Source organism: Myxine glutinosa, chromosome 14 (assembly GCF_964187855.1).
Source record: "Myxine glutinosa chromosome 14, kmMyxGlut1.1, whole genome shotgun sequence".
NCBI lineage: Eukaryota > Metazoa > Chordata > Myxini > Myxiniformes > Myxinidae > Myxine > Myxine glutinosa.
In genome coordinates this window covers 16,415,659-16,443,461 of record NC_136274.1, presented here as the reverse complement: position 1 = coordinate 16,443,461, position 27,803 = coordinate 16,415,659, and the positions used below count along the sequence as shown (strand labels likewise).

Sequence of the window (27,803 nt, the reverse complement as noted above, 5' to 3'; positions counted from 1 at the left end):
CTCTCTCTCTCTCTCTCTCTCTACATCTCTCTACATCTCTCTACATCTCTCTACATCTCTCTACATCTCTCTACATCTCTCTCTCTCTACATCTCTCTCTCTCTTTACATCTCTCTCTCTACATCTCTCTCTCTCTACATCTCTCTCTCTCTACATCTCTCTCTCTCTACATCTCTCTCTCTCTACATCTCTCTCTCTACATCTCTCTCTCTCTACATCTCTCTCTCTCTACATATCTCTCTCTACATCTCTCTCTCTCTACATCTCTCTCTCTCTACATCTCTCTCTCTCTACATCTCTCTCTCTCTACATCTCTCTCTCTCTACATCTCTCTCTCTCTACATCTCTCTCTCTCTACATCTCTCTCTCTCTCTACATCTCTCTCTCTCTACATCTCTCTCTACATCTCTCTCTACATCTCATTCTCTCATTCTCCATTTTTAAGATGTATATTTTTAAGAATACATTTATTCAATGTAATCATTTTCCAATGTTGACCCTCATTTTCATTCACTCTATCTATGCCTTGTGAATTTTTGGTCCTTTTGTTGTAACTTTTATCAATTTCAAACTTGCCATCAATCAATTGTTTTTGTTTATTTTTGAAACGGTATACTTTCACTGTTTATTCCTATTTCTGTATTTGTATTTGCATTCCTTCTAAATCAAATAATCTTGATCCTTGGACTTCTTGTTTGGTGTTCATTAATAAAACCGAAATTATTATTACTGTTATTATTTTAATTTATACGTCTCTGTACTCGATATATTAGTGTATATCTCTCTCTCTCTCTCTCTCTCTCTCTCTCTCTCTCTCTCTCTCTCTCTGTCTCTCTGTCTCTCTGTCTCTCTGTATTTCTGTCTCTCTGTCTCTCTGTCTATCTATCTATCTCTCCCCATCTACCTGTCTCTCCCCATCTACCTGTCTCTCCCCATCTACCTGTCTCTCCCCATCTACCTGTCTCTCCCCATCTACCTGACTCTCCCCATCTACCTGTCTCTCCCCATCTACCTGTCTCTCCCCATCTACCTGTCTCTCCCCATCTACCTGTCTCTCCCCATCTACCTGTCTCTCCCCATCTACCTGTCTCTCCCCATCTACCTGTCTCTCCCCATCTACCTATCTCTCCCCATCTACCTATCTCTCCCCATCTACCTATCTCTCCCCAGCTACCTATCTCTCCCCGTCTACCTATCTCTCCCCGTCTATCTATCTCTCCATGTCTACGTGTCTCTTCCTTGACAATTTCGTCATAAAGATGAAGCCATAAATGCTGAGGAGATAAATGTTTTTTTGTTTTTTTCCCCCTTGTCCTCACAGCCTTACAACATGTACGAAGCAACAACTCCAGCTCAGACGTCCCACAATTGGCAGAGGTACCCTGTCCATTGGAGTTCCACCTTCCCAAAGGTGTGTTTCTTTTGCGGCAGATGGACATGGCGGCACAGGGAATTATCCATGGTATGGGCGGAGTAGATCTTGGACTTGGTGACGTAACTCATGAGAGCTCTTGGTCAAATAAAGGCAATGGAATTTCTACTGCACGATCGAAATGGAGTTCTCGGCAGCTGATCCCCTGGGAACTTCCTGTAGATTCAATATCTTCAAAGGATAAATTATCTGCAGCATCCAGGCAAGACCAAACGGAAACTAGGTTAGGTGATGAAAAGTGGTGGCCTTTCGGTTCCAACTATGGTCGCAAGTGGGAAAGAGAATGGGAAGTTAGTTCCACCAACCTCGATAAACCATGGGCGGCACGACCAGGATGGGCCACAGGAGAAGTACCTTGGCAAGGCATCCAGGAGTGGGGTGGAGGTTCCCGTCACGTATTATCCATGGATGAAGGCATCATGAAAGAACCTGTGCGTGTTTCATGTGGGCCTTTTTCAGCTGCGTTGCACCTGCCAGAGAAGCCACAAGAGCGCTTGAGAGCTGCACTGATTCAAACAGAACCCTCGGGCCTCTCAGCCAAACGGTCTCGCCTCTATGTGGTCTTCCTTGTTTGGTCTGGTGGCTGGGCAGATAAAAGTGAGGAGAGTACTACATCAGAATATTTTGGGACAACAAGCAGGGACGACTCAAGAAAAGCTGATCTTGTTGGTACTAAGAACACATTGTGGATCACAACGGAGGCAAGGGTCAGTAATGGACAGAGGAGGATTAACCTGAAGGAGAACAATAAAGACCTTCATGGCGAATCTGCAGAACCTCGGTCACAGGGAAAAATCATCGGAGAGACTGAAAGTGGGTCAAAACCTCATCAGCAGGTTGCCGATGATCTGCACAAGGGTTCGATTAAGTGTGCATATCTTCATGCCTTCAGTGGTAAGCGCGAATTGCATGCAACCTGCAGTCCACAAGGTCCTCTCAGGGCTTGCTTGGTGCACTTAGATGTACCGGAAGATTGGTTTACATCGCCATCAGTCCCAACACGATCCCCTCACTGGCTGGGTCGACCTGCTGTCTATCCTTCCAAGCCCACACCCCCAACTGTGGACATTTTCTATTCCTCTGGAAAGGAAAAAACCTGCGAGACAAATGCCGGAATAAAAACGGATCTCAGGCAAGAGAAGAGTCGTGCTGGCCTTGCATGGATCGCTCGCCTCACGCTACACACAACCAGCAGGTATGTTGTAAGCTTAGGTCTGTCCTCACAATTCCATGAGCTATAACTGTTTTCTGTGTTGCAATTATTATCCCCACGCTTTATGAAAAAAAAATGGTCGTAATCGGATGCATCTGTCCGTCTGTCCATTCGTCGTTCTATCTCCACCTAAACGGTTGTGAAGAAATTCTCCAAACTTGGTAGTTATGATCACCACATGGCACAAACGTGCAAGGGCTGTAGTGTTATTGTTTGGCTCCGCCCCTCGGGTGAGGTCAAAAGGTCAAATACCAGAAAATGCAATTACGGCCACATTTCTTAACAAAACATTGTATATGCAATCAACATTGGGGGATTTAACCTGCTCACTATTTTTTGGGGATTTGACCCCTGGTTCATGCATGGCCCAGGGTGTGGGAACTTAGGATCATATGGGGTCAAATGGGGGTGGGGAGGGGGGGAGGGAGGAATTTTTTTAAATCTCAAAATTTGATATTGTGCTGTTTCTGGTGGAACTTTCAACTTTGCTTTCAAATTCTTCCATCTTTTAACTTTGCTTTTGGTGGGAAGTGTGGGGATTTTCAATGCCATTCCATCGACTTCGCTCTTATTATGATTGATGTTTTTAAACTCGTATTTCCCATTGTGTTTTTTGGAAGTAGGTCATGAGTCGTGACCTAAAACAGGAAGTATATACATGTTTGTTTTTTATCTTGTGTGTGAATGTTGGTCCCAATGCTTGCTGCTGATATGAGCTGAGGGACACCTGTTTCTCGAGATATTTTACGGGCGCATCAGCTTCCTGCTTAATGGTTCCAAATGATCATGCTCCTTTTCAATTTTTGGATCATTATTGATGTCCGTTTATCATTTTCAGCCATTTACATATTGCCTGTGCAGAAGAGGAGAGAGTGGCAGGGTGAAGAAGAGAGGGAAAGGGAGTGTTTTAAGCCCATAAGGACAGGAAAATGTAGGGGAGGTTGGGGGCAAAGAGGGGCGAGGGATGGGACAGTGAACACAATCTTTGAAAAAGCAAATTGGCACCCTTTGCCAGTCAATGTGGGGTTTTATTATTTTCTGCGATTATACAGAAATGTTTCACAGGTGGAGAAAGTGCATGAAATTTCTGGTGAGAAGATTTAATCCAAAGAAGGATGAAGATTCTCACAGCAGGTACGGCTTCGATTCATGACGGGACATCTTGCCCTGTGGAGCGCCATGGTGGATGTTCTCCGAGAAATCCGATCCCCTTGACGATGCAACTCGAAATGGACAATTGAATCGCGCTCGCCAACAAGTGAAAGATTCAGGTGAAAAGAAGGACAAACAGACAAACGACATCGAAGGTTTATTTTACCCAGAAGATCAGGCAGAGAGATGAGAGATGAGAGTTGGGGGATTTGGGGGCATATGAGTTGTCTGGGGATTAGGGAAGTGGGGGAGCAGAGGTTTACAGATGGGAGAGCAGACAGTTGTACAAAACAAGCTGGTATTTATTTTCTTTAAAAAAAAAAAAAAAATCATAATGAATAGATTAATGAAGGCACCAACAGAGTCGATGACAGAAGACCGCAAGAGCCTGCAATTTGTAATTGCTTCTTGATGTGATCCATCCGTACCTGAAATTGCACCCCCTCCAGATGTCTGTTCATTTTTCGTTCTTTAGCCTCTCTCTCTACATCCACTGACCTTCCTGTTTATATTAGTAGCTTTACTGCCTGCTTGCACTACCCCCCAAGCTTGCACTCACTATTGCCTGCTTGCACTACCCCCAAGCTTGCACTCACTATTGCCTGCTTGCACTACCCCCCAAGCTCTGCACTCACTATTGCCTGCTTGCACTACCCCCCAAGCTCTGCACTCACTATTGCCTGCTTGCACTACCCCCAAGCTTGCACTCACTATTGCCTGCTTGCACTACCCCCCAAGCTCTGCACTCACTATTGCCTGCTTGCACTACCCCCCAAGCTCTGCACTCACTATTGCCTGCTTGCACTACCCCCCAAGCTTGCACTCACTATTGCCTGCTTGCACTACCCCCCAAGCTTGCACTCACTATTGCCTGCTTGCACTACCCCCCAAGCTTGCACTCACTATTGCCTGCTTGCACTACCCCCCAAGCTCTGCACTCACTATTGCCTGCTTGCACTACCCCCCAAGCTCTGCACTCACTATCGCCTGCCTGCACTAGCCCCAAGCTTGCACTCACTGTTGCCTGCCTGCACTACCCCCAAGCTTGCACTCACTATTGCCTGCTTGCACTACCCCCCAAGCTATGCACTCACTATTGCCTGCTTGCACTACCCACCAAGCTCTGCACTCACTATTGCCTGCTTGCACTACCCCCCAAGCTCTGCACTCACTATTGCCTGCTTGCACTACCCCCCAAGCTCTGCACTCACTATTGCCTGCCTGCACTAGCCCCCAAGCTCTGCACTCACTATTGCCTGCTTGCACTACCCCCCAAGCTCTGCACTCACTCTTGCCTGCTTGCACTACCCCCCAAGCTCTGCACTCACTATTGCCTGCCTGCACTAGCCCCCAAGCTCTGCACTCACTATTGCCTGCCTGCACTACCCCCCAAGCTCTGCACTCACTATTGCCTGCTTGCACTACCCCCCAAGCTCTGCACTCACTATCGCCTGCCTGCACTACCCCCAAGCTTGCACTCACTATTGCCTGCTTGCACTACCCCCCAAGCTCTGCACTCACTATTGCCTGCCTGCACTAGCCCCCAAGCTCTGCACTCACTATTGCCTGCCTGCACTACCCCCCAAGCTCTGCACTCACTATTGCCTGCCTGCACTACCCCCAAACTTGCACTCACTATTGCCTGCTTGCACTACCCCCCAAGCTTGCACTCACTATTGCCTGCTTGCACTACCCCCCAAGCTTTGCACTCACTATTGCCTGCCTGCACTAGCCCCCAAGCTCTGCACTCACTATTGCCTGCCTGCACTACCCCCCAAGCTCTGCACTCACTATTGACTGCTTGCACTACCCCCCAAGCTCAGCACTCACTCTTGCCTGCTTGCACTACCCCCAAGCTTGCACTCACTATTGCCTGCTTGCACTACCCCCCAAGCTCTGCACTCACTATTGCCTGCCTGCACTAGCCCCCAAGCTCTGCACTCACTATTGCCTGCCTGCACTACCCCCCAAGCTCTGCACTCACTATTGCCTGCTTGCACTACCCCCCAAGCTCAGCACTCACTCTTGCCTGCTTGCACTACCCCCCAAGCTCTGCACTCACTATCGCCTGCCTGCACTACCCCAAAGCTTGCACTCACTATTGCCTGCTTGCACTACCCCCCAAGCTCTGCACTCACTATTGCCTGCTTGCACTACCCACCAAGCTTGCACTCACTATTACCTGCTTGCACTACCCCCCAAGCTCTGCACTCACTATTGCCTGCTTGCACTACCCCCCAAGCTCTGCACTCACTATCGTCTGCCTGCACTAGCCCCCAAGCTCTGCACTCACTATTGCCTGCTTGCACTACCCACCAAGCTTGCACTCACTATTACCTGCTTGCACTACCCCCCAAGCTCTGCACTCACTATTGCCTGCTTGCACTACCCCCCAAGCTCTGCACTCACTATTGCCTGCTTGCACTACCCCCAAGCTTGCACTCACTATTGCCTGCTTGCACTACCCCCCAAGCTTTGCACTCACTATATACCTTTGCATGCAGCTCTACTCTCATGACACCCTTACCTGTGCAGTGTGCACTCACGACCTATCCTCCGACGCACCTCAAATTCCATGACACTCTTACCTCCATGCGCATCAACATTCTTGGCAAACACCTCCACATATCAAAACCTCTATCACTTACCCTTACCTACAGGGTTACCCCTATATCTCTGTCTCCGTATCCCCGCATCCTCCAAATAACCTTCAAACTGTATTCTCTGCATGGTTCTCTGCTATTTATCAATGCCTTTAATTTCCTTAATTCACATTCATCAGCCATCTTCGCGACCCGAAACGCACAAATCAGATCATCTTTTTCATCCTGCTTTTGTCGATATAAATAACATCCAGAGTGATTGCTCTAACTCATTGGAGCACAGTGATAAATCCCCAAATTGTCATCATTAATCCAATCTCTCCGCAGTCCGTGCAATGTGACCGGTCCTTCTTTTTCACATGATGGTCTTCATTGGTTGTGCTCCACTATCCTTTGCACCGACACTTGTCGTTGAAAGCTTCTGTCGTTGGAATTGACGTTTCATGTTCCCTGACAAATGTGGACGACCCAAGAGGATGGCGCATGTGGACTCCCCAAGAGGATGGCGCATGTGGACTACCCAAGAGGATGGCGCATGTGGACTCCCCAAGAGGATGGCGCATGTGGACTACCCAAGAGGATGGCGCATGTGGACTACCCAAGAGGATGGCGCATGTGGACTCCCCAAGAGGATGGCGCATGTGGACTCCCCAAGAGGATGGCGCATGTGGACTACCCAAGAGGATGGCGCATGTGGACTCCCCAAGAGGATGGCGCAAGTGGACTACCCAAGAGGGATGGCACATGTGGACTCCCCAAGAGGATGGCGCATGTGGACTACCCAAGAGGATGGCGCAAGTGGACTACCCAAGAGGGATGGCACATGTGGACTCCCCAAGAGGATGGCGCATGTGGACTACCCAAGAGGATGGCGCATGTGGACTACCCAAGAGGATGGCACATGTGGACTACCCAAGAGGATGGCACATGTGGACTACCCAAGAGGATGGCACATGTGGACTACCCAAGAGGATGGCGCATGTGGACTACCCAAGAGGATGGCGCATGTGGACTACCCAAGAGGATGGCGCATGTGGACCACCCAAGAGGATGGCGCATGTGGACCACCCAAGAGGATGGCGCATGTGGACTACCCAAGAGGATGGCGCATGTGGACTACCCAAGAGGATGGCGCATGTGGACTACCCAAGAGGATGGCGCATGTGGACTACCCAAGAGGATGGCGCATGTGGACGACCGAAGAGGATGGCACATGTGGACTACCCAAGAGGATGGCGCATGTGGACTACCCAAGAGGATGGCGCATGTGGACCACCCAAGAGGATGGCACATGTGGACTACTCAAGAGGATGGCGCATGTCGTTTTGACTGACGATCTGACGACACCGTGCGTGCGCCGAACTGGTTTGTTCTGTGTTAACAACATATTTGACATCTCCATCAGTAAACAGACAACCTCAGGAAGTGCATCACTCTTGATGATGAAACCTGTTGTAACAATTATAAGCCAGAGGTGAAATAGCATTAATCAGCGTGGAAGAGACCGTCCGATTCTTGTCCATCTTGGGATTTTGCTGAACTGATCGGCCCTACAAGGTACAACAGTAAATAGGTTCCACCACAGTGTGGTGGCACACTCCATCTTCCTCCCACACTCACCCCAGTGACCTGTCATATCCAATAACAGACCACTCTCCCCCCTCGTCGCCTTTTTCGGTAACCTGTCTCCTTTATACTTATTTTAACGTTCACCGAAACGTCAGATCTAAGCGGGGCACGTTTGCGAGGTGGGAGGTGAGAGATGGGGACAACATGGGGAAGGGGTGGGTGATGCTGGTAAATATAGAGAGAGTGGGGGTGGGGGTGTGGGGGGGGGGGCTGGTTGGTGTTTGTCACAAAATGTGTTTGTCACAAAGAAATAGAAAAAGAAAACCAACGATTTCATTATGGCCGTGCATTTAGGGCCACACAGGGACACATCTGTCGTTTTTTTCCGTAAATTTTGCAACTGCGTACTTCGTTGTTTGGGATAAAGTGCGTGTGTTTTGCTTTATTAATTTTTACTAGCGTGAGATCGGGTTTTGTAATCACTTCTGTGTGTGTGTGTGTGTGTGTGTGTGTGTGTGTGTGTGTGTGTGTGTGTGTGTGTGTGTTTTTGTGTGTGTGTGTATATGTCTGCGTGTGTGTGTGTGTGTGTGTGTGTGTGTGTGTTTTTGTGTGTGTGTGTATATGTCTGCGTGTGTGTGTGTGTGTGTGTGTGTGTGTGTGTGTCTGTGTGTGTGTGTGTGTGTGTGTATGTGTCTGCGTGTGTGTGTGTGTGTGCGTGTGCGTGTGCGTGTGTGTGTGTGTGTGTGTGTGTGTGTGTGCGTGTGTGTGTGCGTGTGTGCGCGTGTGTGTGTGTGTGTGTGTGTGTGTGTGTGTGTGTGTGTGTGTGTGTGCGTGTGTGTGTGTGTGTGTGTGTGTGTGTGTGTGTGTGTGTTGTTTTCGGGCCGTAACTTTTTACCATTCCAGCTTATGTCATCCAATTTTCAACAAACGTTCATTATGAGAATATTGAGAAGGCAAGGCAAATTAATAATTTGGCAAAAGGTCAAAGGTCAGAATCACCTACAATTGTCAATTTTCATCCACCTGACCTGAAATTTTAAGAATTTGCATTTTGGGTCATTGAATTGGTCCACCAATCAAAATCTGGAAGCCAATTGCTTTTTGTATGCATATGAAGGTGAAGTTTGCATAACATCGTCAATTTTCATCCGATTGACTTGAAATTGGAGTATTGTTTGCATATTGGGTCATTGAAGCCTGTTCATTTTGAGGTCAAAAGGTCAAGGATTAACTGATTGAGCCAGACTGGAGTTTATATATTTAACCGTCGATTTTATTGGTTCACGAGTTATCAAGTGACCACTATATTCGTCATGTGTGTGTGTGTGTGTGTGTCTGTCTGTCTGTGTGTGTGTGTCTGTCTGTCTGTCCGCAGCATAACTACCCGATGATATCATCCGATCTTGATGAAACTTGGGTGGGAGGTTGATATCATGATCTAGTTGTGTCCTACCCAGAGTGGGCGTATTATTGCGCCCATTGTGGGCGGAGCCACGCCCGAAAAAGATGTCTTTTTAGGGGGTAATCGAGTTCAAGCTACATGTTCTCCAAGGGGTTTGGTGGAATCTGACAGGGGTTTCGGTATTTGGTTAGGCCAATGTCATGTGTCTAGCCCCACGGAGCTCGATTTTTCATTTCCTTTTTCATTTTTAAAATTTAGTTATTTATTTATTTTATTTCTTTTCATTTCATTTTTCACCGAATTTTCGGTATTGTGTAGCTAACTAACCTCATAACTGATTATACATTATTTTATATCTCATTTCAAGGTCAGTAACCTTCATTTTGACATTTCCAGGCCTGGCCTGTCCGGGCCTGTTTCGGTTATAGTCCGTCCTTTGTCATTGAATACCGCTCGCTCGTGAACCATCGTCGTCTCCTGACTTGTGTATTTTTTTAAAAGCTGTTTTCATCATGTTTAGCATATGGAATAATAAGAAGAAGAAGTCTGAATTTAAAGTGGACATGGACGGGCTTTAGCTTTTTCATACTTTCTAGTTACCCTCACCAGGGGGGATGTTATTGCATTTGGGTCAGTTTTTCTGTTTGTCTGTCTGTCTGTCTGCCTGCACACAATGTGCTAACAGAGACCATAGGCGCGTGCGATTTGGTCTCTTCCGAAGACAGAGAAGCCTCTTCTGGAAGATTGCTTTGCGCCGAACAGGCAGAAGAGAAGCAAGATGGCGGCCAAACATGTATTACTCGCGCTCATGATGGAAGAATTAGACAAAGATGACACTACATCACAAGTTGATGCAAATATCCAGATTGTGTTTTCACTTGCAAGTTTTGCTGCGTAAGTATAACCTCTTCTCTTCCGCCTTTTCCGCCTCTTCTTCCTCTTCCTCTTCTAACCACCTCTTCTGCTGGATAACGGGAAGAGGCAGAAGAGCTTCCGAGAAGAGAAGAGTCCAAATCGAACGACCGGAAGAGATCGGAAGAGAGCTCTTCTGCTTCCAGAAGTGCAAATCGCACGCCCCTCATGATTTTTACACGTTATCTTTTTTTAAAACTGATTATTCTATAAAGTATGTTAAATTAGAATGTGGGTACATCTCTTAAGTATGTATGGTACAGTTAGAATGTGAGTACATCTATAAAATACGTACTATAAAACCACACAAAACAAGTCTGGCCGAGGGTATGCAATCATTAATTGCTCTTTCTAGTTCACGTTTATTTTTGCTTGAAATGGTGTTTCTCTATAGAGAAAAAACATGACCGAGACTGAAACCCAAAATGTTACCTTGTATGGCCCCTATCTGAGGGGTTGTTGTTGTTTGTTGTTAAAATTCGAGATTTTGAAAATGGCTGAAGCTGTACAAATCTGATTACTTGCTCTGCCTTAAATTTATTTTTTATTTAGTACAAGGTGGTGTGGACGGGGTTACCAGGCATTGTTAGGTTACTAGGTGAACTTTTCCCAGAAGTGGTTTTCGGAAGTGTTGTACATTGAAAAGCTTTAGAGTTATTGGTCTCATAGTGGTTACCTTTTGCCTGCGGGCCAGTGGCAGCACTGCCTGATCCCACATCCCAAAATACACTTTATAGCGGCCTTTGGTGGCATCAAAAGGGCCTTCGAGGCCAATGCGTGGTTTCCGAAGTACCCAGACCCAAAATTTAGGGCCTCTAGGTGCTACGGTTCAGCTGTAAAAAATAAAAACATACAAAAGCGCAAACGAACGCTTGAAATTATTTATATCTTTTTTTTCGCTCTCTCTCTCTCTCTCTCTTTTAGATGTTTCTCTCTCGAGACAAAATTATTCGGGAGACTTCAGATGCATGAAAGTAGATAATAGGACCTTTTTTTTTTTTTTCCTTGTGTTTACTAGAATGGAGCTATTGGTTGTCTTCGCGTGTTGCCCTGAATAGGGTATGCAAACATTGTGCGACTGTGAGATGAAGGAGACAAACGCGAATGCATGTATTTTTGCTCTCCTTTTTCTAACATCAATACAGAGTAAGAATATTGGATATCAGGTAGGCAAACATCGAGGGTGTGAGTAGAGCGTGAGGTGCTCAGGATTGGGACGAGCTAACAAGAGGACAATCAGGAGCAGAGAAATGGGAAATCTTCAAGGAGCAAATGTGTTGTGGACAGAGCAAGTACATTCCAATGAGGTGTAAAACTAGAGGCACAAATAGGCCAGAGTTGTTGGGTAGCGAGATAAGAAATGCTATTAAGGAGAAGCAGAAGGTATTCATGAGGTATAAAATAACAGGACAAAAGTTGGATTTATTTCAGGAAAGGAGTAAGCAGAGGCAAGTTAAGAAAATAACTCGACAAACCAAAAGAGAGTATGAGAAGGACATGTCTGAGAATACGAACTAAAATAACAAGATATTACTTAATTAAAAAAGCATTCTGATTATTGCGCTGCAATACATGTCCCCTATCAAAGTTCAAAGTGCCATAACTTTGTCAAAAATGATCGAATATGCAAATTTATGCACGGTTGATGCTGGTTTTCAAACTTGATCTGAGGTATGCTGAGACACGTGTGTCTCGCCTCATTGATAAGCCCACAAGGTCGCTCTGTGGAGCGGCCTGCACGTATTGCACTGTGTGAATTATATAATTACCAACTCATGGTCTGAGGTACTAGCGATTCAAGAGATATCCATTTTTAAAAATATTTTCGTTTAATTAACGATATCTGCCAAACCACGTGCCCTATCGCAAATTCCAAAAGGACATTTTAGTAGATTGACATGCTGAACAGATTTGTGAAGTTTCCCCTCGATTGGATCAAAAATGAGGGAGGGGCTCGGTTTTAAAGGTCCATGCTTAAAAACGTCATAACTCTGAAACCATGTGATGCATGACGTCATGCTCGCTGACTTTTTTGTTCGTAATGGGTATGCGATTCTGCCTGCAAAGTTTGGCCTCGATCTGTTCAGCCGTTGCAGAGAAAAATGGGTTTTCGTGTTTTCACGAAAAACAATATGGCGACCGAACCACGTGACCTGTGACGTCATAATTACCATTAAAATATTCTACAGACCGAGTACATCATATGGTGAAAATTTTATCTCAATCGGTCCTATTATTGCAGAGAAATTGGTTTTTAAAGGAAATTAAAACTTAAAATGGCACTGAGTTAAGGATCACCAGAATTATCAGAATTCCCAAAGTTCAAAGTGCCATAACTTTGTCAAAAATGATCGAAACGTCGTGAAGTTCGAACTTGACCTGTAACTTATCATGAGGAAACATGTGCCAAGTTTGAAATCATTAGCATTAAGCGTTTAGAAAAAAAATTCCGGAAAACTGTTCTTTGCGACTACCGGTGTACACCGGACTGACAGACTGACGGACTGACAGACGGAGGGACGGCGTGCAAATCTATAGTCCCCTCCGGTGTACACCGGTAGGGGACTAATAAGGGGTTTGGACAAGTGTAGACCCATTGAGGAATAGCACAGAGAGGGTGGTTAGTGAGGAAAGCGAGATGGCAGGCTTAATAAACAAGTATTTTGCTTCAACATCAAAATACTTTTGCTTCAACACAAGAACTGTCCGGTGAATTGCCAATAGGTGAGAGTATCTATGATGGAGGTGAGGAAAGCCTATTACAGAAGATCCAGATCAGGGTGGAGGAAACAAAGGAACAGCTCGGAAATCTAAGAGTAGATAAAGCTCCGAGGCAGACAACATGCATCCGAGAGTATTGAGGGAGGAGTAGAGCAGGTAAGGAAGATAAGCAAGATGTTGACGGATATCTTTAATATCTCACTGGAGTCAGCACAGGTACCGGGGGATTGGCGAGTAGCAAATGTGACTTCATTATTTAATCAAGGGTCCAGAGAAGAATTTGCGAACTATAGACTTGTTAGTTTGACTTCAGTTGTGGGTAAGGTGTTGATTATGTTTATTACAGATCAGATGAGGAACCATTTAAACGAATTAAAGGTGGTCAGCATGGGTTTACTAAAGGAATATCATGTTTAGCAGATCTGTTGGAGCTCATTGAAGCAGTTTCCGATTTGGTTGACGCGGGAAGTGTGGTGGACATCGGGTATCGAGACTTGATAAGGTCGCACATAGGAGGTTGTTTGCCAAGGTAAGGGCTTTTGGAGTGGCTCGTCGGGTAACTAACTGGATTGGAAACTGGATCAGTGATAGGAAGCTGTGAGTGGGAGATTGTCCAGCATGGAGGAAGTGGGGTACCCCAGAGATCAATAGCAGGACCATTATTCGTCCCCTACAGGTTTCACCAGAGGGGACTATAGGTTTGCTCTCCGTCTGTCTCTCCGTTCGGCCGTCCGACCGTCTGTGTCTGTCCGTCTGTCTGTCTGTATGTCCCGTTGTCTGTCTGTATGTCCCGTTGTCTGTCTGTCCCGTTTTCTGTCTGTCTGTCCCGTTGTCTGTCTGTCCCTTTGTCTATCCATCCCATCTGTGGTTTACCAGACTTTCCATCATTACCCTTTAACATATTCTACTGAAACTTGGTGCCTGGCTTTATTATGACCAGTTACAGAACACGTTTGTTTGAGCTTCCGGGCGTTTCATCAATTTATTCCACAGAGTTTATGCCGGTTTTGGACTTAGAAAATATCACACCTTTCGCGGACATGTATTGCAAAGCAATTCTCCCTCTTGTTATTCATAATTTACATCAATTATTAATATTGTGGAGTTAAGAGTTGGCTTTCCAAATTTGCACATGACAAAGCCTGGACATAAGGTGGAAAAGAAAGGGTGGCGATCAGATTTAGGAAAGTTTAGATACTTTCATAGATTGGGCAAAAGATTGGCAGATGCAGTTCAACATAAATTAATGTAAGGAGCTGGGGATGGGTAAAAATACAAGGAATTATATCATGGATTACATGAGGATATCATGAGGATGCAAGGATATCATGGATTACATGAGGAAGGGATTACATCAAGGCAAGCTGCATTCTTGGACTGTGTCCTGCAGGACGTTGATCAGGTGGTTCAATCGATCCTAGGAGTGGGACGAAGCTATCAGGAATAGCTAAAGGAGGTTATATCGAAGGGATATGAAAGAGATGTTTACGATTACGAGGGGCTGACACTCTAGGTCCCCCACCATCTGTAATATGAAAGTTAAATCTTGACCAGTGTTTGAAATATCGCATACACAAGCCAAGTTACCGAGATGGTTTACCATGGCAACATAATTCAGCCAATCACAGCCGTGATCTAATCAGGTTGAGATAATGTCATGAGGAATCGATATCTGCAACATGAAAGCTAAATGTTCAACAGTTTTTGAAATGTGTACACAAAACTACAGAGACAGATGATGGTCAGTCGGCCGGTCGGAACTCATTTTGGTGTCCCCTCAGGCCCCCCCCCCTCCGCAATAAAGGGTAGAGACAAAATAATTGCCAAAGAGTTCCAACAGAATGGATCATGGGTGAGAGTCTTGGAGTTAAGATCATTCACAATCAGAGAGCAGTTAATGAATGGAATGGTCTCCCTGGAAAGGTAGTGGCAGCAGAAACAGTAGATGTGTTTAAATTTGAAATATATAGATACCGAGAAGCATTGGAGATAAAGAGGTTTCAGAATATTGGCAGGAAGAGTTGGTACCTTGAGTATGGATCTGTGATTGAATACCTGTGTTGTGATTGTGGTTTGTGGTGAGTCTCGTCAAAAGGTGAATGTACTGTCTTGTGCTTGTCCATACCTCACCTGACAGTCATGGCCACCCCTACCTCCCCTCCCAAAAACCTCACACAAAAAGACAACAATTTTTTAAAAATAATTAATTAAAGATTTAATTAAATAATAAAAATACATCTTTTTGTCGTATCATGTACCGTATCATGTACCGGTATATGTGTAAAGCACGCTGGTGACGTCTGTGCTTGTCCCCACTGTTCTCGTCCCCACTCCTGCCCCTTCACCCCAAGTGAATGTGTGTTTAGGTTTATCAACTACTCGACGAGATTGAATTGATGAGCTTTTGATGTAGCGCAGGTTTAATGGGGCAAATGACCTCCTCCTGCGTCCAAGTAGCTCCTGCGTCCAAGTAGCCTTGTGTAAGTTCAGTACAACCCTGTCAATCATACCTTTACCTGTAAGACAGTTATATAAGTAAAAATTTGAAAGCAGAGTTCAGGATTCTGCCCAAAGAGGCCCGAAGATTCTGCCTGAAGATTAAATGTAAACTAAAAACGTACAAAGCCACTTGCTTTATATTTATTAACTCAACTGGACTATGTCCAGCTGAGTTTTTGTCGCACCCAGTGTCCGTCGTCTGTCTGTCTGTCTGTCGTCTGTAAACAATTCGATGTCTACGCTCTAAAAGTCACAAATATTGATTAATTTTGATGAAACTTATGCAGCATCTTTAAGACATAAACTAGTTAGGGATTGCATTTGGGCGTTCAACGCCCAAAAATGGGCGCGGCAGGGCGGCCATATTGAAAAATCAATTTTTGTCAATCTGGTACTTCCTAATGTAGCTAGAAGGCTGAAACGTGGTGTGTAGACAGTATGTAACAAACCTCAACACATATATTACTGGTTTTGACGATGTCCGAAAAATGACCTCGTCGTGACCTTTGACATGACTTGACCCATAAACTCAGTTTGGACGACGTCCAAGCTCTAAAAGTCACAAATACTGATCAAATTTGATGAAAGTTGTGCCTTTTGCCACTTAAAGATATTTGAAAACACACATATAAACGCACATATAAACATATAACCGCACATATAAACATATAAATGCACATATAATAATAATAATAATAATAATAATACATTTATTTTATATAGCGCTTTTCAAGAAGCCCAAAGACGCTTTGAAAGAGTACAAAAAAGAAGTGCAAAAAGACAAAAATCAACAGGTAAATAATCAAAGCAAAACGAAGAAGGAGAAGGAGAAGAGACAGTCAGGGGTTAAATGCTGTGGGTTAAATGTTGAATGCAGTGTTGAACAGGTGGGTCTTGAGTGATGTTTTAAATGTGGTGAGTGAGGAGGAGTCTCTGATGGTGTGAGGTAGTGAGTTCCAGAGGGTGGGAGCAGCGATGGAGAAGGCCCTGTCCCCCCAGGATCTGAATTTGGTCCGCATGGGGGGGGGGGGGGGGGGTCAGGAGGTTGGTACCAGCAGAGCGGAGGTTGCGGGTGGGAGTGTGTCTGGAGAGGAGGTCAGTCAGGTAGGATGGGGCCAGGTTATGGAGGGCTTTGTAGGTCAAGAGGAGGATTTTGTACTGGATTCTCTGGGGGATGGGGAGCCAGTGAAGCTTATAAAGGACGGGGGTGATGTGGTCACGGGTCCGGGAATGGGTGAGTAGACGGGCAGCGGAGTTCTGAATGTATTGGAGTTTATTGGTGATTATTGAGGGTGAACCATAGAGGAGGCTGTTGCAGTAGTCCAGACGGGAGGTGATGAAGGCGTGGATGAGTGTTTCTGCAGCTGTGGAGGAGAGGGATGGATGGAGACGGGCGATGTTTTTCAGGTGAAAGAAGGCTGTCTTTGTGATCTGTTTAGTGTATTTGTCGAAGGCGTGGGTTTGGTCAAAGATGATGCCAAGATTCCGGATGTGAGGGGAGGTGGATACTGGGAAACCGTTGATGTTGAGGGCAAAGTTATGGGTGGATTTGGTGAGCGTTTTTGGGCCAATGATGATTATTTCAGATTTATCATAGTCAAGTTTGAGGAAGTTGATTTGAAGCCAGGATTTTATTTCAGTGATGCAGTTTGTCAGGATAGAGTGGGTGGCGGTGGAGATGGACTTGGTGGAGATGAAAAGCTGGATGTCATCGGCGAAGCAGTGGAATTGGAGACCATGATGGCGGATTAAGTGACCGAGGGGGGACAGTTACAGGATGAAGAGGAGGGGGCCAAGAACTGAACCTTGGGGGACACCTTGGGGGAGGGGAGCAGTGGGGGAATTTGCAGTTATTGATGGAGATGAACTGGCGTCTGTCGAAGAGGTATGATTTGATCCAAGAGAGGGCAGTGTCGGTAATGTTAAAGGTGGTTTCAAGTCGGGTGAGGAGGATGGTGTGATCGATGGTGTCAAAGGCGGCACTGAGGTCGAGGAGGATGAGAATGTTGAGGTTGCCAGCGTCAGAGGAGAGGAGAAGGTCGTTGGTGATTTTGAGGAGAGCAGTTTCAGTACTGTGGTTGGAGCGGAATCCGGATTGGAATGTTTCATACAGGTTATTGGCAGAGAGGTGATGTTTAAGTTGAGTGGCTACAGCGCGTTCCAAAACTTTTGACAGAAAGGGTAGGTTGGAGATGGGTCTGAAGTTGTTTAGGGTGTCAGGGTTGAGTCCAGGTTTTTTCAGAATGGGGGTAACAGCAGCAATTTTGAGGGATGGTGGGACGATGCCTGTAGACAGGGAGGAGTTTATTGTTGCAGTGATAAGTGGAGTGAGAGCAGGAAGGGAGGCCTTGACAAAGCTGGAGGGGATGGGGTCAAGAGTGCAGTTGGCAGTTTTCATTCCTATGAGGAGTTCAGAGAGGTCAGTAGGGGAGACTGGGGAGAACTGAGACAGGGGTTGGCAGGATAAGGGGGGGCAGGTGGTTTGAGGGAGAGCAGGTGCGGTGGTGGTTAAGCTGTTGTAGATGTTGTCAATTTTGCTTTGGAAGAATGAAAGGAAGGAGATGCAGTTGTCTACTGTGAATGACTGGGTGGTGGTGTCCAGGGGGCTGAGGAGTTTGTTTATTGTAGAGAAGAGTGCTTTTGGGTTTCTGGAGCCAGAGTGGATAATTTGAGAGTAGTAGGCGGAGCGGGCGCGGGAGAGGGCATCTTTGTGGTGTTGTAGGTGGTCCTTGTAGGCTTGGGAGTGAATTGTGAGACCTGTTTTATTGCGGAGTCTTTCAAGTTGGCGACCACGAGTTTTCATCAGGCGGAGTTCAGGGGTAAACCAGGGAGCAGAATGGGTGAAAGAAACTGTTTTGGTTTTTATAGGCGCAAGCTGGTCAAGGCAGGAGGAGAGAGTGTGGTTCTCCATATATACATATAAACCATATAAACATATAAACGCACATATAAACATATAAACGCACATATAAACATATAAACGCACATATAAACATATAAACGCACATATAAACATATAAACGCACATATAAACTATATAGTTTGTGTTTCTATTATGCATATTCTAACCATATTGATATGGACCAGTTGAGTTCAGGTTCCCTGGAACCTCTAGTTTATAGATACTTTAATACTGTTTTTAAAAATTCATACCGTCTTATTCTTGTTGGCATGTAGGGGATTGTAGGCATGTAAAAGGAAATATGTTGTATGTTAGGCCTAACGCAAGGAAATCTCAACAAACAAAGGGGCCAACATCTCTCAATACACAAGGGGCTTAGGCCAATCACATTTATGCCGCATGAACACCCGCAAGCCCAAACGAGTATGCTCACCCTCAATAACATAAACCGCAAGCACCTCACAGACTCGGTCCAACCTGACATCCACTGAATGGGAAGGAGAAAGGAGCTGAGCAGGGAGAGGATGGAGGTCATCACAGAGAGGACATCAACAATCGGAACAGATGGGAATTTTTTTTGCTTTGGTGGGTCGGGAAGGGAGTTGCGGTAGAGGCGGCTCATCGAGAGTTGCATTAACACAGATGACCTCTTGCCATTTGGCAACACCCACGACTCAGATAATCAATATCTCCAGATATCTAGACATCACGACCTGCACACAAAATTCAGCAATTACCCGATTCAGATGTGGTCAACCTTGCGTTTTTGCCGATGCCCCCTGTACCCAGGCCCAGATTAAGTGTACGAGGGCCCGAAGGCTAATGCGAGGGAAAGGCCGAAGGAGTTATTAGATGTTGATAAAAAATTTTCATAAACCCATCAAACTAATTTCTTCAAATATAATTTTCAAAACTCCAAAATGCTGTTCAACAGATCCGCACAACAAACACGGTGATCGGCGATATGTCCCTTCTCCCTTAGTTTTACTGTGCGTAACCTTAGCTGAAATAGTTTTCCTTCTCGCTTTGGCTGTAGCAAAATCATGAATTATGTCGTCAATGGAGAATGATCATCAGGTGCAGCGGGTTCACTCGTGCGGGTCGTCGCCTGAACTTCTTCACTGGATTTATTAGGAGTCCTTAGAGTCCTGAGATGGCGTACCTTTTTGTATACATTGTATGAGAGCTGACACGTAGAACATGTAATAAAGGGAGCGGGAGAAAAGAGGAGGACGAGGGGGAGGAGAGAGGGAAGTACAACAACAGTAGGAAACAGGGACATCTGTGGATGAGAGAGGCCTGAAGCAGGGTCCGTGGGATAAACAAGATGGACACCACAAGGACTTTCAGGAAAGAAAACGGAATTTGAAGGAAGTGGATTTGGGATGGATTAACAGGGGCAGAAAAGATGAAGATTTTGGATGGGGAAAGATGAGAGATGGTGGTGAACAGCTGTTTTAAATACCTGGAGGGAGGAGGAGTGGAGGGAGGAGGAGTGGAGGGAGGAGGAGTGGAGGGAGGAGGAGTGGAGGGAGGAGTAATTCTCAAGGGTTATAAAAAGTAATTCTAAAGGGTTATAAAAGGTAATACTAAAGGGTAATTCTAAAGGATTATAAAAGGTAATTCGAAAGGGGAATTCTAAAGGGTTATAAAAGCTAATTCTAAAAGGTAATTCTAAAGGGTAATTCCAAAGGGTTATAAAAGGTAATTCTAAAGGGTAATCCCAAAGGATTCTAAAGGGTAATTCTAAATGGTAATTTAAAAGGGTTCTAAAAGGTAATTCTAAAGGGTTATAAAAGGTAATTCTAAAGGGTAATTCTAATGGGTTGTAAAACCTAATTAAAAAAGGTAATTCTAATGGGTTATGTTATAAAAGGTAATTCTAAAGGGTAACTCTGAAGGATTATAAAAGGTAATTCTAAAGGGTAATTCTAATGGGTTGTAAAACGTATTTCTAAAGGGTAATTCTAATCCGGGTTATGTTATAAAAGGTAATTCTAAAGGGTAACTCTAAAAGATTATAAAAGGTAATTCTAAAGGGTAATTCTTAAAGGTAATTTTAAAGGGTAATTCTAAAGGGTAATTCTAAAGGGTAATTCTAAAGGGTAATTTTAAAGGGTAATTTTAAAGGGTAATTCTAAAGGGTAATTTAAAAGGGTAATTCTAAAGGGTAATTTTAAAGAGTAATTCTAAAGGGTAATTTTAAAGAGTAATTCTAAAGGGTAATTTTAAAGAGTAATTCTAAAGAGTAATTCTAAAGAGTAATTCTAAAGAGTAATTCTAAAGAGTAATTCTAAAGAATAATTCTAAAGAATAATTCTAAAGGGTAATTGTAAAGGGTAATTGTAAATGGTAATTCTAAAGGGTAATTGTAAAGGGTAATTGTAAAGGGTAATTCTAAAGGGTAATTTTAAAGGGTAATTTTAAAGGGTAATTTTAAAGGGTAATTCTAAAGGGTAATTCTAAAGGGTAATTCTAAAGAGTAATTCTAAAGGGTTATAAAAGGTAATTCTAAAGGGTAATCCCAAAGGGTTCTAAAGGGTAATTCTAAATGGTAATTTCAAAGGGTTCTAAAAGGTAATTCTAAAGGGTTATAAAAGGTAATTCTAAAGGGTAATTCTAATGGGTTGTAAAATGTAATTCTAAAGGGTAATTATAATGGGTTATGTTATAAAAGGTAATTCTAAACGGTAACTCTAAAGGATTACAAAAGGTAATTCTAAAGGGTAATTCTTAAAGGTAATTTTAAAGGGTAATTTTAAAGGGTAATTTTAAAGGGTAATTCTAAAGGGTAATTCTAAAGGGTAATTTTAAAGGGTAATTCTAAATGGTAATTTTAAAGGGTAATTTTAAAGGGTAATTCTAAAGGGTAATTCTAAAGGGTAATTTTAAAGGGTAATTCTAAAGGGTAATTCTAAAGAGTAATTCTAAAGAATAATTCTAAAGGGTAATTCTAAAGGGTGATTCTAAAGGGTAGTTATAAAGGGTAATTTTAAAGGGTAATTTTAAAGGGTAATTTTAAAGGGTAATTCTAAAGGGTAATTCTAAAGGGTAATTCTAAAGGGTAATTCTAAAGGGTAATTCTAAAGGGTAATTCTAAAGGGTAATTCTAAAGGGTAATTCTAAAGGGTAATTCTAAAGGGTTATAAAAGGTAAATCTAAAGGGTAATCCCAAAGGGTGCTAAAGGGTAATTCTAAATGGTAATTTCAAAGGGTTCTAAAAGGTAATTCTAAAGGGTTATAAAAGGTAATTCTAAAGGGTTATAAAAGGTAATTCTAAAGGGTAATTCTAATGGGTTGTAAAACGTAATTCTAAAGGGTAATTCTAATGGGTTATGTTATAAAAGGTAATTCTAAAGGGTAACTCTAAAGGATTATAAAAGGTAATTCTAAAGGGTAATTCTTAAAGGTAATTTTAAAGGGTAATTTTAAAGGGTAATTTTAAACGGTAATTCTAAAGGGTAATTCTAAAGGGTAATTTTAAAGGGTAATTCTAAAGGGTAATTCTAAATGGTAATTTTAAAGGGTAATTTTAAAGGGTAATTTTAAAGGGTAATTCTAAAGGGTAATTCTAAAGGGTAATTCTAAAGGGTAATTCTAAAGGGTAATTCTAAAGGGTAATTCTAAAGGGTAATTCTAAAGGGTAAATCTAAAGGGTAATTCTAAAGCATAATTTTAAAGGGTAATTCTATAAAGGGTTATAAAAGGTTATTCCAAAGGCTTCTAAATGGTAATTCGAAAGGGTAATTGTAAAAGTTTCTAAAGGGTAATTGTAAAGGGTTCTAAAGGATAATTCTCATTGGTTCTAAAGGGTAATTGTAAATGGTTCTAAAGGATAATTCTCATTGGTTCTAAAGGGTAATTCTAATTGGTTCTAAAGGGTAATTCTAATTGATTCTAAAGGGTAATTGTAAGGGGTTATAAAGGGTTTTTTAAAATTGTTCTAAAGGGTAATTCTCAAATGTTTTAAAGGGTGATTCTAATGGGAAATTCTAAATGGTTCCAAAGTGTAATTCCAATTGGCTCTACAGGGTAATTCTAAAGGGTTCTAAAGGGTAATTCTAAGGGGGTCTAGAGGATAATTTTAAAGGGTTCTAGAGGGTAATTTTAAAGGGTTCTAAAGGGTAATTTTAAAGGGTTCTAAAGGGTAATTTTAAAGGGTTCTAAAAGGTAATTTTAAAGGGTTCTAAATGGTAATTTTAAAGGGTTCTAAAGAGTAATTCTAAAAGGTTTCGTTTGTTTCTAGGCTTTGCCTTTTTCATATTAATATGGCAAATTGAACCGCTTCCTTCGGACACGGGTGTGATTTTTACGACATTTCGTGCAAAATACAGTTTAATAAAACAACCATTTGTGCATAGATATGCAGAATAATGAGACCATGAACTAAAACCTAATACCATGTAATTTACGACCTAGAAACTGCTTCACCTCGTGTTGCAGAGTACAGAACATACATTACTGTTCAAAGCATCATGGAATGTTTTGTATGTTAATTTTTCTTTTAAGCATATAATATGGCAAACATCATGGTAATTGGCCTGAAACATTATACCATATAATGAAATGCACAAACGGACAAAATGATCATTTCACCGTTTCATTTTCCTGAAAAATTTGCCGAGAAAAACAATTAATCACTTTAGCTGTATGATCTAAAATATAGGAGATAACAGGACGTACGGACCGGACGAGTCAGGTTGCATCCTCGTCTGTTGAACACTATTTCTGTATGACATTTGCAAAAAAATACAGGTGAAGATGGTTCATAATTTTTTTAGACAAAGAGGATGCAAAGCTAGTTTTTTGTACCACATTTATGGTTTTTGTTCCATTTTCTGTAAAGTTTGAAACTGAAGCTTCACTGTGGTAAATGGTGTTTGTTTAAAGCAGGCGATATGGTTAACAGCAATAAATGACTTTGCTTCATTTTTTTCGGGAATCGATCAAAATCGACCTTCAACCCTCAATTAATATACAGTACTATGTTTAAATAATAAAAATAAAAATTAAAAAAACCACCTTTCGAGGCCATTTTTTCCCGTAGAGCAGGGGTTGGCCTTTTTTGGGCACCGTGGTCCCCTTTTTGAAGCAATGTTTTATGGCCTTCCTGCTACCAACCCTGTTGGTCGCCTCTTGCGACACACAGGAATTACCAGTGAACTGGTACTCAATTTGCCGACCTCGGAAGGATGACAGGCTGAGTCAACCCACCTGGCGTTAATTCAGCGATCAACCGGGATTCGAACCCAGGATCCTAGGATCCCAAGCCGGCACCCTAACCGCTAAGCCAACACCAGGCCTTATGTTTAAATAAATGTACGTTCTAAAATCCCCTTCCTCTCCTTATTTATTTTTCCCCCTTTTTTTTTTTTTTTTTTTTTTTTTTTTTTGAGTATGGGTTTGAGTTTTTTGAGTACGAGTTTGAGTATTTTTCCCCTTTGGCCTGGGCTCTCGGTCAGTTCCCAAATGCCTACCTGCTCAGTCCGCCCCTGCCATTATGCCCTACAAAAATAGATGTCTTTTTCCGATTTGCGATTCATAAAGTAGGTAATGTTGCAATTAAAGTCTAAATCTTATTCTTCTTCACCATTAGCCATGACGTCACACCAGGAAGTCCACCACCATATCCGTGCTGTACGATTGAACTCGAATGGCGAGTAATTTTCAGATTATAACAAATATTCCGGGTTGATGCATCCTTGGTGGTTGAAGTAATTTGTAGTAATACAAACCGAGCAGGTTTTATGCTTCACCAATGGCCGAAAGATCCGAGGGTTTCCAGAAAGTAGACAAGGTTTGTCAGAAATACCCGAGTGTGGATCAGGCTAACAAAATGTTTGCTTTTGTGTTTGGAACATTTTACACAACTCTACTATGAAACAACAGAGGTGGCTAGATCTTGTGGTTAACCGCCAAGATTGAGAAAGGATTTCACCCACTTGAAAGGATTAAGCGGAAGAAACAGCCGTCGCTCGGAACTTTAACACCATCTCAACCGAGTTGCCAGCATATGGACACGGGCGATTTCAGCGGTGAATCAAACAACTGTGTTGGCCTGCTGGCGACGGAAATCACCTCGCCACCACCCTCCCTCCCCCCTCTAATGGGGTGGGGCATGGATGCAGCACAGACACAACATGGCACGGACACTATGGTAGGACATGACACAGCACAATCAGACACAAATTGCGTCCTGGAAAAGTGTAACATGCAGGCAGCCTGCTATGGTGGTGTGGAGGGAGAACTCAAGGTTCTTACTTCTAAAGACCACCTGCTCAAAAGTTCATTGAATCGTTTTATTGAAATATTCATTAAAAAATAAAAATGGTATCAAAATTACTATGTATACATAGGAGAGACGAGCATGATGCCATGCCTAACATCATAGTCTGCTCTGCTCTTTCGTCTCAGAAAGCGGCTTTTATACATTCTCGATTTTGCAAGTGGGGGAGGATAACACGTAAGCAAAGCCGTCCCATCTGTTTGACCAATATTATGATCACAGTGTCACAGAGTCTCCCAAGGAACAACAAAGCAATCGCAAATCTTCTCAGATAGTCCTGAGCAAGAAAAAGGGTTTACAACATTTACTCTTTGTGAAAGAGAAATATGCAGATTGCAAAACAATGGGCAGGGTAAGGTTGCATTCTAAGTTAATTAACCTCTGAAAAATTTTTATTTTTTTATTTTTGTATTCAAGTTCGAGGCTCGTGAAAGAGCAAACATTAATCACACAAAAAGTCAAACCAACACATAAAACACAAAATAAGGGGAGCGGTAGACAGGATGGAGAAAGAGGTGGAAGGACACAAACACAACATTTGAGAGCAGGGACATCGAGAGAAATGTGGGAGGGAGGGGGCTTGGGGGGAGGTGGGAGAGATATAAAACATATGGACACTGCAAGGACTTCCAGGAAAGAAGTTGGAATTTCAAAAAAGTGTATCTGGGGTGAATTAGCAGGGGTAGAAAAGATCAAGGTTTTGGATGGGGGAAGATAAGAGATGGTGGCGAACAGCTGTTTTAAAGAGCTGGAGGGAGGAGTGGGGTTGAAGGGAGTGAGGGAGTTTGTTCCAGAGGTGGGAGAAAAGAGGAATGAAGGAGTGAAGGTGAGCAGAGAGCCTAGATTTTGGCAGTTTAACCATAAGAGGGTTACTGGCAGATCTTGTGCGACCTGTAGGGAATATTTGGGGGACAGTACAGAGAGAGCTGGGAGAGCAAGGCCGGAGAGGAATCTGTAGAAGACAGAAAGACCACCTACCTGCCTGCGGTGAGTGAGTGAAAGGCCCTCGGAGTTAGCTACATTGCAGGAGATTCCAATGATTCTGAAAGCTTTGGTTTCAACAGCGTGAAGCCGAGCTAGGTGTGAGGCAGGTGCACCGGCCCAGAGGAGGGAACAGTATTCCATTGAACTGCGGATGAAAGCCTTGTATGTGGTGAGGAGCTCAGGTGTGCCAAGGAAGGACTTCGCACGACGGAGGATGCCCAGTCGGCGACTGGCTTTGGAGGCCAGCTTGGAAATGTGGTTTTCCCAAGAAAGATCATGGTAGATAGTGAGACCCAAAAGCTTGAGCGACAGAACTTCTTGGAGAGGATTGTTGAGAAAGTAGATGGGAGGGTTGTCCAGCCGGTCTTTTCGGAGAGACACAGTAAGAGTGTGAGATTTGTCAGGATTGAAAGACATGTTCCACTTGTTTGACCAGTCTGTGATATTGTCTACGTCTGCAGAGAGTGAGGAGGCTGCAGACTGCCGATCTGAGGGATGAGGAATGGAGCGGCAGAGAGTGGAGTCATCAGCAAAGAGATAGAGAGGATTTTCCATAGAGTCGGAGAGATCATTGATGAAGACCAGAAAAAGCACAGGGCCCAGAACACTACCTTGGGGAACTCGAGCCTGAACAGGAAGAGGGGATGAGAGAAATCCATTCAGGGCCACACGTTGACTACGACCAGAGAGGAAGTCCGCAAGCCATGCATGGAGATTTCCATGGATACCATAGGAGGAGAGTTTGGTGAGCAGAGCTGGGTGCCAGACCGTATCGATGGTCAGTTACAATGGTCAGTTCGACCTTCAGAGGAGTTACAGAAGGCTGAGCAAACAATGCAAGCAGTTTTAAAATGCAGAGTATTGTGTTAATGCAGATTAGATCAACAGCACATGCAGATTAGGCCTCAATGACCGACACTCCGGCAACATTCAAGAGTCAACGAGCTTTACATCAATGCCTTTCAAATTAATTCATTTGAACATCCATTCAATATATATACACATACAAAAATATTTCGTCAAGTATGTAACATGATATGAATTAATCATAGTATGTAACATTGTACACATGAATTCACCATTGGGAGGAAGACCTAATTCAAACATGTTGAAATGTTGAAGCACAATATATTTATCTAATTGGATCCCTTGATTCATAAAGAAACATTCAAAGTCCACTGCCCCCATGCCAAATAAATAAATATCCTCCAGCACCTTCGGCGCCCTGTGATACCGCCATGTTGCACAGAGACTTTTGGGAGGGAGAAACCACCGTTTAGAGGCCATTTTTCCCCGCAAGGCGGGGGTTGGCCTTTTCGGGGACCGTGGTAGTTGTTGTTTTTTGGTCCCCTTTTTGAAGCAATGTTTTACGGCCGGATGCCCTTCCTGACGCCAACCCTTTTTGCCGCCTTCAACGACAAACAGGGAATTACCAGTGAACTGGTACTCAATTAGCCGACCTCGGAAGGATGACAGGCTGAGTCAACCCCCCTGGCATTAATTCGGCAATCGACCGAGATTCGAACCCAGGATCCTAGGATCCTAAGCCGGCACCCTAGCCGCTAGCCCAACACCAGGGTCATGCATTTGCAGGTCATGCATGCACCAGGGTCATTTGGGAGGGAGAGGTGTACAATAATTGCATAATTAAAATCAACAAATAATGATCATGCAATATTTTCTTAATCAATTGGCTAATAGCATACCTAAACCACCAGTGAGTGCTTCATCCGAAGGTGTAACCTTTTGAAAATTGATTAAATGTCATTAATCAAAAAAAGTAAATAATTAATTGATTAGTCAATAAATAATGAATCGATTCTTTATAGCCACATCACCTGGTCACTGTCATGTCCAAATATTAGCTTCCTAGCTCAAAAGGTGCTTGAGATGTTGCCCAGATGAGAAAGAAAATAAATAAATGATTAGTAATGAAAATAAATAAATAATAATCAGAAAAAATTAAATAATTAATCAATTGGCTAAGAGAATACCTAAACAACCACCGTTTCATCCGTATCTGTAACTTAAAAAAAAGAATCAATTAAGTCATAACTCGAATAATTAAATAATTAATCGATTAATCAATAAATCAAAAATGGTTTTTACAGCCAAATCACTTGGTCAT

At 43.4% G+C, this 27,803-nt stretch overlaps 1 protein-coding gene across 1 annotated transcript in view; it reads left to right on the top strand.

Moving 5' to 3' along the window:
* Nucleotides 1–1,437: 1,437 nt before the first annotated feature.
* The window catches only part of LOC137439216 (uncharacterized), a 340,252-nt gene continuing 313,886 nt past the window's right edge, over nucleotides 1,438–27,803 (top strand). The window contains exon 1 of the mRNA XM_068134947.2: nucleotides 1,438–2,627. Within this exon, the coding sequence (XP_067991048.2) occupies nucleotides 1,438–2,627 (1,190 nt within the window). The remainder of the gene's footprint in view (nucleotides 2,628–27,803) is intronic.